Raw genomic sequence first — 15,525 nt, forward strand, 5'->3', positions numbered from 1 at the left:
CTTGTGAAGTCCTTGCTGAATCCCTCCTTGCGTTACAGAGGTGGGGCTGAGTCCGGTCTGGGAGTGGGGGCTCCATCCCCTGAGTTGTGAGGTCCATGACCCTGCACCTGTGTCACAGAGCTGGGGGGTCTGTGTGGGGGTTGCACCCTGTTGTGGTGAAGTTCTTGATCCCTTCCCTGCACCATAGACCCGGGTTTGAACTGGGTGCATGAGTGGGGGCCGTGAGGTTCATGATCTGCTCCCTGCGTTGCAGAGCCAGGGCTGGGGTGACACTGGAAATGAGCCGCACCGGGGCGCATTTCACTCCTCCGTCTCGTGTTACAGATCTTGTCTCAGGCCTTCCTTTGAGCCTGGAGCAGCTCAGGGGCAAGGCAGAGCCTTTCACTCCAAAGCCGTCCTCTCCTTCGTCCCTCTGCCAAGAGGGAGGTGGAGACAGCGTGTTCGACTGTCAGGCGCTGCTGATTTCGGTTGGACGTATTCCTGGAGGTTTCATCACATGACATAATCCTTCATTAGAGATTAATCTTTAATTCCTGGAGATGCCAGGACAATCCTGGAGGGCTGGTAACCCTAGCGACGGTGTTGCGGTGCCATGGGGAAATTACTCACCCCCCCGGGCTGCGATTGGCTCTGATGGGATGTAGCAGAGAGAGATGCTGCAGGAAGAGCATGCCTTCTGCATCCCTCCACTTCTCCACCCCCCCTCAGCTCCATCCTGGCACTTGCTGGGTGGCTTTTGTCCTGGCATGTGATTGCATCCTCCTCTCCCCCGCCCGCCCCGTTTTGCCTGGCTTCCTTCCCCCTGCCCTGCGGAGTGGAAATGGTACAGTCCTTTCTCCAGCAGACTGGTAGCTCGGTGGATGTTGCTGGAACGTAAGAGCATCAGCACAGGCTGCAGAGGCTGGCTTGACTGCAGCGAGCAAACCTATCACCAGGCGGGCACAAGAGAGGCAAGAGGCGTTCTCTCTGCTGCTGCTCCTAGCGCTCTGCACAAGTGTCGGTGCACAACGGTCGGTGTCCCAAGCAGGAGAGCATCACCCGTGAGGCACGATGACCCAAGGGAAGGTAGGTCGGGACCCAAACACCAGGCTAACCTTTCTGCCCCCCAAACTTTGCAAAGGGGGAATGGGACTATTTAGGCCCTGGGATTAAAAATCGTAGTGTTGCGATGGAGCCGAGAGCTGGGCGTCCTTGCACTGCCCAGCTGCGTGGTGCAGGAATCGGGGGCCTATAACAGAAGGGATCCGGCAGGGAAATGGAGCAGTGGGTTATATCACTGAGAGGTTATAGGGTCAGTGTTCTGATTCAGTCTGTATTTGTGCATAGCCCTACGGTATCCTGCCCAGGCCAAGTTTAGCTCCATCCTTGCGCTTTGTGAAGGTTATTTTTTCTGTACCACCAGCAGGTTGGCTAAAAAGGAGCAGGTTTAACCCCTCGTCCCCTGACATGTAATTAATTGAATTGGGATGGGGGAGGGGGGTTGTGCTTTCCCACCCACCCCTACCTCGAGAAGTCAGTTGCCATGGCAACACAGCATCCTCTGGTTACCACACACACACACACATCTATATATATCTAATCCTGGATGCTTCTGGGCTGCAGGAGTCTCTCTGGCTGAGTTTTACTTTTGAGCCCACACGGACATGATGCACTGTCACTATAAACACCAGATCAGTGGCTGTCTAGATGTAGACGGTGGCCAGCTACCCCAGTATCTGTTATGCAGCTAGGGGGACCAGACAGCAAGTGTGAAAAATCGGGATGGGGTGTGGGGGGGGGGTAATAGGAACCTATATAAGAAAAAGACCCAAAAATCGGGACTGTCCCTATAAAATCGGGACATCTGGTCACCCTATATGCAGCCATGGGCTGGTTATATAACCCCCGGCCGATATGTATGCAGGGGTTACATAACCAGCTAGTGGTCTGTCCTGGGACAGCGAGATATGTTTTCTTTCTGGGTAGCTACGGCAAGGATGCTCCTTAATTGGCAGGGGGAGAGTCAGAGCCAATATTCTGCGTGCGGTCGGTACCACATGCTCTCTCTGATGGGATGCAGTGGGAGTCTGAATACAGGAGGGGGTAGATGCTGGGGCGGATACCAGCTCCTTATACAAGAAATCATTGCATGAAAAGACCATTTTGGAAGGATTCCGTTCCTCTTCCTCACCTTCCCTGGGCTTTTCCCCCATTTGAATGAGGTCATCTCATCCTGGCTCCTGTGGTGTTGATGCAATGTCTGCCATTGGTTGACAACAGACAGATGTCATCGCTGATCAGTTTATACTGGTTTTGCCTAGCTGGCGATTCGTTCGTGTTGTGTTGTGATGGATTTATTGTGGCTTTCTCTAGCCAATGATTGGCGTTGGTTGAGTTCACCTGGCCCGTCATTGGTGCAGTCTGAGTTGAGGTTGCCAGCGACTGGTGCACGATGAGCTGACACAACCAGTGATTGGTTGATATTGGTTTTATCTAGTTGTTGGCTGGTGCATATGGAGCGAGGTTAGCCTGTGATTGGTGCGTAGTGACATGGTGTAGTCTTTGAGTGGTGTTTGTGGATACATCCAAAACTGTGGGGCTGGCATGTAATGGGCTGGTACCATCAGTAGCTGCTTTGCTCTGTATCATGCTCATTATCTCTCTCTATACAGGTACATATCCTCTCTCTATAGGTACATCTTTGGCTCTTTTATAATTTTGGGATTGTTTATGGGTCCAAGCCTTCTTCCCTTAAAGTCAGTGACAAGCTATCGTTGATTTCAACGATGCTATTCTAGGATATTATTTCAGCGACTAGGATGGCGATGGACTTCTTTTAATAATAATAGCAATAATAATAATAATACCTACTTATATAGCACTTTTCATTCACAGATTTCAGAATGCTTTGTAAAGTAGGTGAGTAGCATTATCCCCGTTTACAGGTGGGGAAATTGAAGCACAGAGAGGGGAAGTGACTTGTCCACGGTCACCCAGCAGGTCAGAGCTAAAAATAGACCCGCGGTCTCCTGGGTTCCAGTCCAGTGCTCCATCTGCTAGGCTAGAATGCTTCCTATATTGGGCCACATCTGTCAGGGGTGGTGTAGGAATCCTGACTCAGCATAGTGGGGCTGGATTGGAGGTCTTCTTGAAATCCCTTCCAGCCTGAATTTCTATGATTTCTAAGACCTTGGCTTTGACCATGCAGGTATGATGCAAAGATGCCTGGAATACACAAGACTTTCCTCAGTGAAATGATGATTTCCTTGCATAAAAGCCTGGATAATTGATCCCTGCATCACCTGTGAATGAGTTTTACTGGTCTGAGTGGCCTAACTGGGGAAAAGCTTTGGCTCAGGGCTTTTCCGTTAGTCATAGACACAGGTGTAAAAAAATTATTACTTAAACTTCCAGCTCTATTTTCACTCTGATTTATGCTTTAGCTCAGCCAGAAGTTATGGGCTTGATACAGGAATTACTAGATGCAATTCTCTGGCCTATGCAATGCAGGAGGTCAGAACAGATGAACACAATGGTTCTCTCTGGCCTTAAAAGCTATTATTTAACGGTAGTTTCAAAGAAACTGCTGATGAAAGTGGATCTGCTTCATGTCCAATTGTCCGGGCCCCATTTGGGAACAGAAACACCCTGCTGATAGGAGAACATTCCCATGGACATAGAGATTCTCTGATGTGTTGCTGAGGGGTCTTTGTTGGATGTTTCCTATAAGGAAGTTTTGAGAAAGTTCCTGGAGTGCTGGCTTAGAGACTGATGGCAGTGGATAAAAAGCACCTAAGGGCTAATCTACAAATATATTGAGGTGAAAGTCAGTGGGAGTTAGGCACTTTTGAAAATCCCACAAGGCATCTATCTGGCCCGAGGTGACTTTCAATGGGACTTAGGTTTCTAAAGTACTGAGATGTTTCTGAAAATTGTACTCAGTGTAATGATGGAGGCCACAATTTTCAAAACTAACAAGTAGAGCTGGTTGATTTTTTGTTGCCCGAACCTTTTCCTTGGGGGTGGGGGAGGAGGGAGGAGAATTTTTTTGACCAAATGAAATTGTTCATGGGTAAAATGTTTTTTTAGTTAAAAAAAGGGCGGGGGGAATAGTGGTTTCTTTTTTCTTTGTCGAAGAACTGAACATTTTTTTGTAGGAAATGTAGAAAAAAAATCAATTTAAAAAAAAGGTCCCATGGACATTAATTCACATTTGGCATCTAGCGCTAGTGCCTAGTGATTTTAGGAGCCCGCCGTGAGACACCCCAAGGCAGTGAGACTCCGACTGAGGCTCGCAAGCTGCAAGTGGCTCTTTAATGTGTCTCTTTGCAGTACATGATATTAAAACATGGATGATTTAATTATTAACCAATTGAAGTTATTAACCAATCAGGATGCTTTTACTATGTTGTTAACCAATTGTAGTTGATAAAATAATAATACGTGGTCAGTCATTTAGTTGTGAGAAATATAGTAAATGAAACAATGAATTCACATGACTGTGGCTCTTTTGGGTAATGTTGATCACTAATTTGGCTCCTGAGGTCAGAGTATCACTGCTCTAAGGGTTCTAATGGACAGAGGACTCTCCCTCAGCCATTTCCACCGGCCGTGCCTCCTCTCACACTCAGTTGCCTATAATTTATTATCCTGTGTGTCCTCCCCATTTATCATCTATGTTTTTTCCTCTCCTCCTTTCCCTTTCTATCCCTAGTTTGCCTTTTCTTCCCTCCATTTGTCCTCTCCCACTCTCCTCTTCTCTCCAAATCTGTCTCTAGCTGGACCTTTCTCTCCTCCATTTTGTCCTTTCCCTGGTCACCCCTCCACTCATATCTGTCCCTCGTTGGCCCTCTCTTCTCCTCCATTTTGTCGTCTCCCTGGTCGCTCCTCCACTCATATCTGTCCCTTGTTGGCCCTCTCTTCTCTTCCATTTTGTCCTCTCCCACTCCATATTTGTCCCTCGTTGGCTCTCTCTCCTCCTCCATTTTGACCTCCTTCCACCTTCTCTTTGGATGGGGCCTGGAGTGAGGTTCTGTTTACCCTCCACTTTCCAACTTTGGGGGAGGGATAGCTCAGTGGTTTGAGCATTGGCCTGCTAAACCCAGGGTTGTGAGTTTAATCCTTGAGGAGGCCACTTAGGGATCTGGGGCAAAAATCAGTACTTGGTCCTGCTAGTAAAGGCAGGGGGCTGGACTCGATGACCTTTCAGGGTCCCTTCGAGGTCTATGAGATAGGTATATCTCCATATATTATTATAACCCTGAATGTTTCCAAGTATACCCGACTGAATTCACCCAAAGGCGAGATCCAAAGTCCATTGAAGTTGACGGTGTATTTCCAATGACGTTGATGAGCTTTGGATTAGGCCCAAATCACAGATGAGTTGCCATCTGTGATGTGTCAGCTGATGGTTCCAGCTGTGAGGTTGTTCTTGTTCTATCGTGGCTATTTTAATCCTGATTTCTCTTTGCCACACAGCTCTCTGTGAATAACAAGCCTCCTAACTCCGAGGGACAGCAGGGACAGGGAGAGAAAAAGGACAATGCGACCGCCCCATCGGCACCCCCGACATACGAGGAAGCAACTTCAGGGGAAGGGATGAAAACGGAGGCGTTCTCCCCTGCACCGTCTGTGCCGCTCCACCCCAGCTGGGCTTATGTGGACCCCAGTGAGTACTGGCTTGCCCTGCATTGCTATGAAATTCACTCGGCCAGTTTATTGTCCCCGTTCTACTGATGAATGAAGCTGAGGTGCAAAGACTGGGCCAAGATCACAGAGCAAGTCAGTGGCAGAGCCAGAAATAGAATCCGGGAGTACTGACGGTAGACTCCACTCCTTCTCAGAGCAGGGGGTAGGATCTAAGAGTCCTGACTGCCAATCCTCTGCTCTAACCGCTAGACCCTACTCCAGGGGTGGCCAATCTTTTGGCTCCAGAGCCACATGCGGCTCTTCAGAAGTTAATATGCGGCTCCTTGTATAGGCACCAACTCCGGGGCTGGAGCTACAGGCACCAACTTTCCAATGTGCCGGGGGTGGGGGGGCTCACTGCTCAACTCCTGGCTCTGCCACAGGCCCTGCCCCCACTCCACCCCTTCCCGCCCCCTCCCCTGAGCCTGCCGTGCCCTCGCTCCTCCCTGCTCCCCCCCAGAGCCTCCTGTACACCACAAAACAGCTGATCGGGAGGTGCGGGGAGGGAGGGGGAGGCGCTGATCGGTGGGGCTGCCGGTGGGTGGGAGGCACTGGGAGCTGATGGGGGGGCTGCTGACGTATTACTGTGGCTCTTTGGCAATGTACACTGGTAAATTCTGGCTCCTTCTCGGGCTCAGGTTGGCCACCCCTGCCCTACTCCCTCTCAGAGAGGGGGATAAACTAAGGAGTCCTGACTGTACGGCCCCTGGTAGGGCTGATTTCTGAGTAAGCAAACAGCTGGTCATGTTATCGTGAATCTCAGGTCGTGTCTTTGGTGGATGCATCTGACTCCTGGCTTGTTTGGATTGAATTTCCAGGTGTGTATGTGTATGGGGATTATTTCTGTTACATCCTGTAACTGCATCCTTAGGGCTCCAATGACGGTAAAGATGCATCCATGGAGACCTCCCGCTGCAGGGAAGCATGGGGCTAGTAAGTCGCTGTAAGAGGTGTTTATCTGGAGCTCCCTGAAGACACTTGCACCTTGACTGTCTCTGAATCTTTCTCTCTCGTCCCCTTCTGCCTCGGTGTACATGTCCGTAACAGAGAGCCGATAAATAACACGTAATTGCAAGTTACAAGGTTATAAATACACTGGGGGATTGCTTTGATCTATCGACTCCAGACCCATGCAGTTTATAAGTCTGGCAAAATTCCCACGCTGCAGCTGTGTGCCCAGTTGTATTTGCCATCATATGGAGGTCCCCCTCCCCGCCATAGCATGTAATGCTGGTACCATCTGTACCAGCAGATGGTACCAGCTCCCTTGATGGCCAGGGCCGGCTCCAAGTTTTTTGCCGCCCCAAGCAAAAAAATTTTCCCATGCCCCCCCGGCCCCACCCCAATTCCGCCCCTTCCCCAAATCCCCTGCCCCGCCTCCTCCCCCGGGGGCACCGCATTTCCCCTCCCTCCCAGGCTTGCCTGGGAGGGAGAGGGGAGAAGCGGAGCGGTGGCACGCTCAGGGGAGGAGGCGGAGGTGAGCTGGGGGGGAGCGATTCCTCTGCCCCGCCCAAGGTTACTTCTTGTGGCCCTCCCCGCGCCCCCCACTGCCGCAGCTCACCTCCGCTCAGGGCCGACTCCCCGCTTTTTGCGCCCCAAGCAAAACAAAACCAAAAAAAAAGGAGCTGGAGTGCCGCTCCTTGGAAAGTGCCACCCCATTGGAAAGTGCCACCCCAAGCACATGCTTGGAGCGCTGGTGCCTAGAGCCGGCCCTGTTGAGGCCACCATGTTCCTCTTATTCCAGGTCCCTTTCCTCTTTCTCTGATCTCTCTGACCCCTGCCTGGCTGCAAGCTGGGGGATCCTATATCCGGGCTGTGTGTGTGACACTGCATTGTGTTGCACTGACAGGCACTGTGTAATGTACGAAATACCCAGAGGCAAACAGAAATGCACTGAGTGGGGCAAAAAGATGCGGCTTGGTTTATTTTAGCGTGGGAGGCCAAACATTACTTGCCCTGCAAGAGCACTGAGTTCACCTTATTACCAGTGTGGCCAGATCCGGAGGCCTTACACAGGTTAAATTCTCATTGACATGGAGCGTTTGCCTAGGAAAGCAGTGAGTTAATGGGCAAAGCAGGGGAAGAAGTGGCAACATCTTGGAAGTAAGGAGTGAACAGCACAGGCTCCGGCTTGTAATTTTCCCTGGGGGTGCTCAACACCCCCTCAGCCCCAGGCCCCGCCCCCACTCCGCCCCCACTCCGCCCCTTCTCCCAAGCTCCCACCCCCACCCTGCCTCTTCCCACCCCTGCTCCATCCTGGCCCCACCCCCACTCCACCCCGTCCCCCAAATCCCCATCCTGCCTCTCCTGCCCCCCCTCCGAGCGCGCCCCATCCCTGCTCCTCCCCTTCTTTCCCAACGCCTCATGCACATCGCAGAACAGCTGATCGCGGTGGGTGGGAGGCGCTCGGAGGGAGTGGGAGGAGTTGATCGGCAGGGCCACTGGTAAATGGTAGGCGCTGGGGGGTGGGGTGCGGTGAGATGGTTGCCAATGGGTGCTGGAGCACCCATGGAGTCGGCGGCTATGGTGAGCCAGCAAAAAGGGAAAGATGGCCTAGTGCAGGGGTAGTCAATTATTTTTTGTCAAGGTCCAAATTTCTTGGTCAGGGTATAGTCAAGGTCCAGGCTCCAGAGAAAATAATAATAATAAAAATAACAATATTGATAACAAGGAAATAAAAATATTCCCGGGTCTGTTCAAAAGCGTCTGCTGGTCCAGATTTGGCCCGCAGTCGGCCTACCACTGGCCTAGTGTTTAGGGTGTTAGCCAAGGATTTGGGTCAAGTCCCTGCTCTGCAACAGCCTTCCTGGGTGACCTCGAGCAAGTCACTGAGCCTGTCTGTGCCTCAGTTTCCCATCTGTAAATTGGAGGAGATCTATCACCCTCTGGAGCGGTGCTGGGAAGATAAATGCATTATAGATGGCAAGGGGGGATTTGATAGCAGCCTTCAACTACCTGAAGGGGAGTTCCGAAGAGGATGGAGCTCGGCTGTTCTCAGTGGTGGCAGATGATAGAACAAGGAGTAATGGTCTCAAGTTGAAGTGGTGGAGGTCTAGGTTGGATATTAGGAACCACTATTTCACTAGGAGGGTGGTGAAGCACTGGAATGGGTTACCTAGGGAGGTGGTGGAATCTCCATCCTTAGAAGTTTTTAAGGCCCAGCTTGACAAAGCCCTGGCTGGGATGATTTAGTTGGTGCTGGTCCTGCTTTGAGCAGGGGCTGGACTAGATGACCTCCTGAGGTCCCTTCCAACCCAAATATTCTATGATTCTATGAGGCCTTCAGATCATAGGGTAAGAGGAGCTGGATGAGAACCTTTGGGAGGTGAGCTTGCCTGCCTGGATGGTAGGGCAGATGACAGTGATGCAAAGAAGGAGGAGAGGAGACGGTCTTTGGGGAGATATGAAGCTGCGGCGCTTGGCGCTCTTGTGTGACGGCTGTGGCCAACCCAGCAGAGACAGAACAGGGCTAACCAGGTGAGTCTATGTAGCTTGAGCTGGCAGCTGTAGCAGACTCACGTCCTCTCTGGCATGGAGGGGCGGGGGGCGCTAGGCATAAGCAGACAAAGCAATTGCTTAGGGCCCTGAGCAGCTCAAGGGGGACCCCTGTCTGCTTTTTTATGTCTTGTGTGTGGGGGGCCTCCCCCCGAGAATATTCCTGCTTAGGGCCCCCAGTGGGCTAGCACTGTCTCTGGAAGGGGGCGGGGGGCACACATTGACAAGGGGGTTTAAACCTTTGGAACTCTAAAATAATAGACCGTTCGTAACACGTGCACAAAATAGGAGAATTACAAGGATAACCGCACTTCAGGCTGTGAAGCACACAACAACGGCTGTTCTCGAGGGCTCTCAGCAGACCGAATGGTATTGCACGAGAGGCTCCGGGCAAGGTGGTGTTTTTCACCTTCCCATGATGGTAAGCCCGTAAGCGAGAGCTGGGATGCAGGACTAGATGGGCCAGTGGTTAACTGGGTTTGGCAAATCCAATCCCTGAGTTTGCCGTGAGTGACATGGAAGGTACATTGCATAGCATAGGCTGGTGCTGGTGCTGGATTATGGAGGGCTGTGTCGAATTTAACTGCACCCTGGATCGGAGGCCGAGATCAGAGGAGTTACTGGACTTCCACCAACAAGGACTGAAGGCTGAGGCACTTGGGACACAGGGACTCAGGATCCTGGGTTCTATTTCTGGCTATGCCAAATGTTCCCCATGTGACCTTGAGCAAGATATTTAGGCACCTACGTCCCTCTCTGTGCTTCAGTGTCCTTGTTGGTAACCTCCAGCTGTTGACACCTGCCTGCATCACAAGGGGACGGTGGAGCTAAATTTGGAATTGCTTGTAAAGATCGTGGAGAACCTTGGGTGGGCCGGGGTAGGGAGGTGCACTAAGGCCTTGGTAATCTCTTGGTAAACACGTCCTTCTCAGTGCCAGCGGCTCTCTCCGTTTCCCTGGGAGGGGCTAGAGAGGATCAGTATGGACTTCAATCTCTTGGTAAACACGTCCTTCTCAGCGCTAGCCCCTCTCCGTGTCACGAGCGACGATATTATTGTCATCTGTCCACACCATGGTTATTATCAACAGTGCCATCGGCTTCCAGTCAACTCACGTATCGAATTTACATCTCAATGAATTATGTGAGATCGATCAACCTCTGGCATTCATGGTACCCCTCTATCATCATTGTCACTGTACATGCCTGCCTATGTATCTATCTAATTATGGTATTTCTCACTCTGTCTACCTGATCTGATGTGCTATAGGATGGACGAATGGTTTGAGCACAGAGCTGGGAGCCAGAGACTACTGAATTCTAAACTTGACTTGTATGCCTGTTCTGTGCCTCAGTTTCCCCATTTCAGTTATCCCTGATCCTCTCTCACTAGATGGTATTGCCTAGTGGCTAGACCACTGGACTGAGACTCAGGCTGCCTAGAGTCTATTCCTGGCTCTGCCATTGGCCATCTGGGTGACCTCAAACAAGTCACTTCCCCTCCCTCAGTTTCCTCATCTGTAAAATGGGGATAATGATACTGACCTCCTTTGCAAAGTGCTTTGAGATCTAGTGATGCTAAGGGCTAAGGATTATTATTCTGCAACAGCATCACTGGTTGCCACGGCTACGGTTACATCACCTTCTGCCCCCTACTGTCAACTCAGTTGTCCACATAGTCCCATGTACCTGAGGATTTCCCTGCTCTTACCCTTCCCATAGATCAGGGGTGACGTTTGCTGCAGGCCTGGCTTATATGCGCTAAACCTCAGAGATGATCCACGGGGCAGGTTTGCTCTTCCCTGTTTGTGTTTCATTATAGGCAAAGAAGGCTCTTAATGAAGAGCTCTCAGCGCAGGTGGTTTGGGAACAGGTCTAGAAGGCAGTAAGGGACCCGGGTTCTCTCTGATCTAGGCTCAGTGCTGAGACACTCCGTGTCTGTGAGCAAGTCAGTCAGCAGCCCTGCGTGTAACTCGCATCGGGGGCAGGGCAGAGGACCTCCTCGAAAAAGCAGCCTGTGCACTTGGGAAATGAGTTGTCACAAGAAATGAGGCAGGCACCTGTTAATCTCAGGTACGGTGACCAGACAGCAAGTGTGAAAAATCAGGAGAGGAGGTGGGGGGTAATAGGAGCCTATATAAGAAAAAGACCCCAAAATCGGGACAGTCCCTATAAAATCGGGACATCTGGTCACCCTAATCTCAGGCAATTAGACAGCACCAGGGGATTGCAGGGCTAGTTTAGCAGAGGGCTGTGGGTGACAGGACAGCTGCATCCACGTGGGGGTATTTAATATTCAGTGAAAGGTGAGGCCTCCAGCCATGGCTGGAAAGTAAGGGTGTAATCCGAGCCTTCATGACGGCTATTAAAGATCCCATGACACTGTTAGCAAGAATACGGGTGTTCACCCCGTGTCTTGGCCACACTTCTAGTTTGGATAATTGGATCCCACTTCTGTAAATTCTCCCCAGAAACAGGATTCTGCTCTGCCTCTTGTTCGTTGTTCAGCAGCGGCTGTGCCCCGCCCCCTGAAACTTTTGAAACTTTCTTTTGATTTCATTTTGATTTTTGATTTTCATTTTGATCGTTTCTTTTGATGTCATTAAAAAAACAGTTCAAAAGCACGAAGAATGTTTTGATTGGGGCGATACAAAACAGTTTGTTTGACCCCTTCCTCCCCCCCGTTTTTTCTTTTTTACTTTTCGACTTACCCAAAATTTTCAAAAAAGGTTCGTTTTCTATCCGACCTGACACAATTCCCTGCCCCCCCCCCTCGACTTTTCAAAAGTGCCAGTGAACCGAAAAATCCATTCTTTGCCCCGCTCTGCAAGTCTACTCCCAAGCCACAGGAACCAGCCTGATGGTCAGGTTATGGAGCAATCTTCAAGTGGATCACTGAGCTCCTCCTGCTACGGCAGAACTCGTCTGGGCTCGGTGGCCATTGTTCCAAGGTTAACAGCTCTTCAGTTGAGTTTGTTTAACCAGAACTGGGACATACTTTATCTTTTCTTTTTTTGAGTTATGACTGAGTTAATCAACGGCTTTTTTTTTTTACAGTAGGTTGTGACCTTTTATGTTGTCACATACGGCAACTCCCAAACCGCTCGCTTAACAGACTTAAAACTTTCCATGCTCTCGGTGCTCAAAGGGGAGGAAGGGGAAGGTTTCCAGAAAGGTGCTCCTTTGATAACAGCTACAGACCGCTGAGAACACGGGGCCCAGGTCTCAGTGGATCAAAGGCCATTTTATGCCTCTCTGGCAGTGTAAAGTGGACTCACAGTGGGTTTAAACCGCCTCCTGAGAATCCGCTTTTGTGGAGGGCCTTCGCCAGCTTAGGGGGTGGGTGGGGAGCCTGGCCAGAGGACACTCTGCGGTGACAGTTATCTCTTTTTCAGAGCCCATAGGGAGCCATGAGAAGTTAGGGTAGCCCAAAGGTTGCTCTAATATATACTGAGACTGGGCCCTGAATACAGAGTGCCTAACGCCCTCTCGCCACGCCCAAGTTCAGGTAAAGTTAATCGGGTGGGCAGTGTTTGCCAGGGCCCCCATCCTTGGAGTGGGTCACTATATGATGTCAGCATTTCTGCTCCAGGACTCCCTCCGTGGGGTGAGGCACAAGGGTGTGTGAGGCCATTTCCTCTTCTCTGGGACCCCCACCCAAATGTGGTACAAGAGCAGGTGACCTGGGGCTCATCCGTGGGGAGCATGAGGAGTTGCCTAGCTCGGCCTTGAGATCCCCATCCCCATGACACCCAACAGCTGATACGTCCCAGTGAACTGTCTCCCAGCAGCCAGTTTGTCCCACGGCCTGTTGAAACGACTCTCTCCTGCTGAACGACAGACGCCAGGCAGGCCAGTCATGTCCCGCAGCTCCTGGTGCCAGCACGTTGGCACCTGATTTCTCTGCCTCGGGGTGTGTTACAATGGAGAGGGAAGTCAAGTTCTGGAAGGTGACCAGTGGCTTTGCATTAGGTCCTGCCTGCCCACACTCTAGTGTCTGCAATTGTTGCGGGGGGCATGCTATTGTTCTGATCCTGTCATGCCAGGGCAGGGCTTGTGGTTGCAGCTCCCAGGAGATCTGCGCCTTTAGTTCTCCTCGGCAGAGCGGCACTTATCACTGTTGGAGAGTGGACAGCAAAACGCTTGTGCCTCCCAGCTAGGAGCTCCTGGGGAAGGGTCTTTTCTTCTCTTTCCCTTTGGTCTTGAATTGTGTCTCAGGCCAGGCATGGGACTGAGGCAGGATCTGAGCTCAGGCAGGATCAGGATGCAGCAGATAATTCAGAGTCAAAGCCACAGGAAGACGTCCCTGATTGTGGTTGGCTGGGTAGAAAGATCAAGGGCTCAGGAAGACAGTGTCTAAGCTAGGATGCCTAGTGGAAGTATCTCCTTGGGCTGGTGGTGCAACGTGTGTGGCAAATCTTGAGGTTTGGGGGGTAATCCAGGCCTGCTATAAACTTGAATCCACCCCTGGTTTCAGACAACACCCCAGTGCCCCCTGGGGAAGTGGCAGGACACAGCTGAGGTGACAGGCAAAGCTGGGAGGTGGCATCTGATGTGCCTTTCTCTTTCCAGGTGCCAGCCCAAACTACGGCAGTGGAGGGTACCCCGGGGACACGGAGCTACTCACGACCTTCAACTGGGATGACAAAAACGTGCGCAGAGTGTTCGTCAGAAAGGTACCTCCTGGGACAGCCTCCCAAGCTTACATAGGGATCCTGGCTGAAGCTAATGGGCCCCAAGAGGAGTGTGTGTGGGGGAGAATGAAGTAAGACGCAGCTCCCTGATCCCAGCCAGTGCAATGATGCGCTAGCCCAGTGCACGGCTTGGATGGCTCAGGCTGGTGAGACCCAGCGAGTGCCGCGCTGCAGGGCCTTCAAGCTCACGTCAATCGGCGCACGTTCAGATCTGCATCTGAGCTACCTGGCTCAGGCCCACTGGGGAGGATGAGCCCAAAACGGCGCAGAAAGAGTTAATTAACGGCGTCGTATTGGGTTCTGGTGATACCGCAGGGCCGTCTCCATCACGCGTTTGGAACACATGTTCTTAAGGAGGATTAGGGCAGCAAAATGGTTCCTTGGCCAGATAGTGTATATCAGCATAGCTCCATTGAAGTCAATGGACCTGACCCCCAACTGGGGTAAATCCACATAGCTCCAGTGAAGTCAACGGGGCCAGATCCCCAGCTGGTGTAAATTGGTGTCGCTCCACTGAAAGCAATGGGCCAGATTGCCAGTCGGTGTAAATAACACCGCTCGAGTGATGTCCATGGAGCCACTTACATCACCTGAGGATCCGACGGAGGGTTTCCATCAGCGGAGGATCCAGATAGGGGAGCATGGGGGCGGAGTTTGCCTCCAGCCAGGCATGACTGTGATCCGCACTGACAAGATGCTGTGGTTTCTCGTTTCAGGTCTATGCCATTCTTATGCTCCAGCTGTTTGTCACGGTCAGCATTGTGGCTCTCTTCACCTTCTGGTAGGTCTCTGAGTTAGCAACAATCCTCAGCTCTGATGTCTTACTTGTGCACTTGGGTATCTTTTCCTCAAGTATCGGTCACTCAGGTCCTTGAGTATCTTTCACTTGGTCATTATCAGTGACTCGGGTACCTGGATAACTTTCCCTTGAGTGCTGTCTCTCACTCAGGTACCTGGAAAAAGAAGAACAGGAGTACTTGTGGCACCTTAGAGACTAACAAATTTATTAGAGCATAAGCTTTTGTGGACTACAGCCCACTTCTTTGGATCATCCGAAGAAGTGGGCTGTAGTCCACAAAAGCTTATGCTCTAATAAATTTGTTAGTCTCTAAGGTGCCACAAGTACTCCTGTTCTTCTTTTTGCGGATACAGACTAACACGGCTGCTACTCTGAAACCTGTCAGGTACCTGGGTAGCTTGCCCTTGGATGTTATCCGTCACTCAGGTACCTGGAATTTTTTTCCGTGGGTATTAACTGGCATTGATACCTGTGTATCATTCCATTGAGCATTATCTGTCACTCTGATACCTGGATATCTTTCCCTGGGGCATTATCAAGTCAGCCCCAGATATGTGGGTATCTTTCCCTTGGGGAGTAGCTTATCTATACTCAAGTAAGCAGGTATCAGGCTCCCTGTAGCTCCGATAACTTAGTGTTTTGGGTGCACATAGATCAAATTACATTTAGGATTAATAATAGATCACCCATCACTTGAAGAAGTTCAGCGACTTGTCTAAGAAGCTGGCAGCCCTTTTCCTCCAGCAGGCTTGGCTGCATAATTGAGAACAGCGGGGTGTCTATAGCTCGCTCCTTTCGAAAAAAATAGTTCATAGTTAATATGCATATTTGGGGAGAGCCCTGGATTCCGAGTCAGGTCTCCTGGGTTCTAAT

The 15,525-nt window shown here is 51.0% G+C and overlaps 1 protein-coding gene across 1 annotated transcript in view; it reads left to right on the forward strand.

Annotated features, from left to right (window-relative positions):
- The first annotated feature begins 315 nt into the window (after positions 1–315).
- The window catches only part of FAIM2 (Fas apoptotic inhibitory molecule 2), a 41,143-nt gene continuing 25,933 nt past the window's right edge, over positions 316–15,525 (forward strand). Inside the window, exons 1-4 of the mRNA XM_005291872.5 lie at positions 316–1,065; positions 5,458–5,647; positions 13,732–13,835; positions 14,570–14,634. Of these exons, the coding sequence (XP_005291929.1) occupies positions 1,051–1,065; positions 5,458–5,647; positions 13,732–13,835; positions 14,570–14,634 (374 nt within the window). The 5' untranslated portion in view covers positions 316–1,050. The remainder of the gene's footprint in view (positions 1,066–5,457; positions 5,648–13,731; positions 13,836–14,569; positions 14,635–15,525) is intronic.

This window comes from Chrysemys picta, chromosome 22 (genome assembly GCF_011386835.1).
Source record: "Chrysemys picta bellii isolate R12L10 chromosome 22, ASM1138683v2, whole genome shotgun sequence".
NCBI lineage: Eukaryota > Metazoa > Chordata > Testudines > Emydidae > Chrysemys > Chrysemys picta.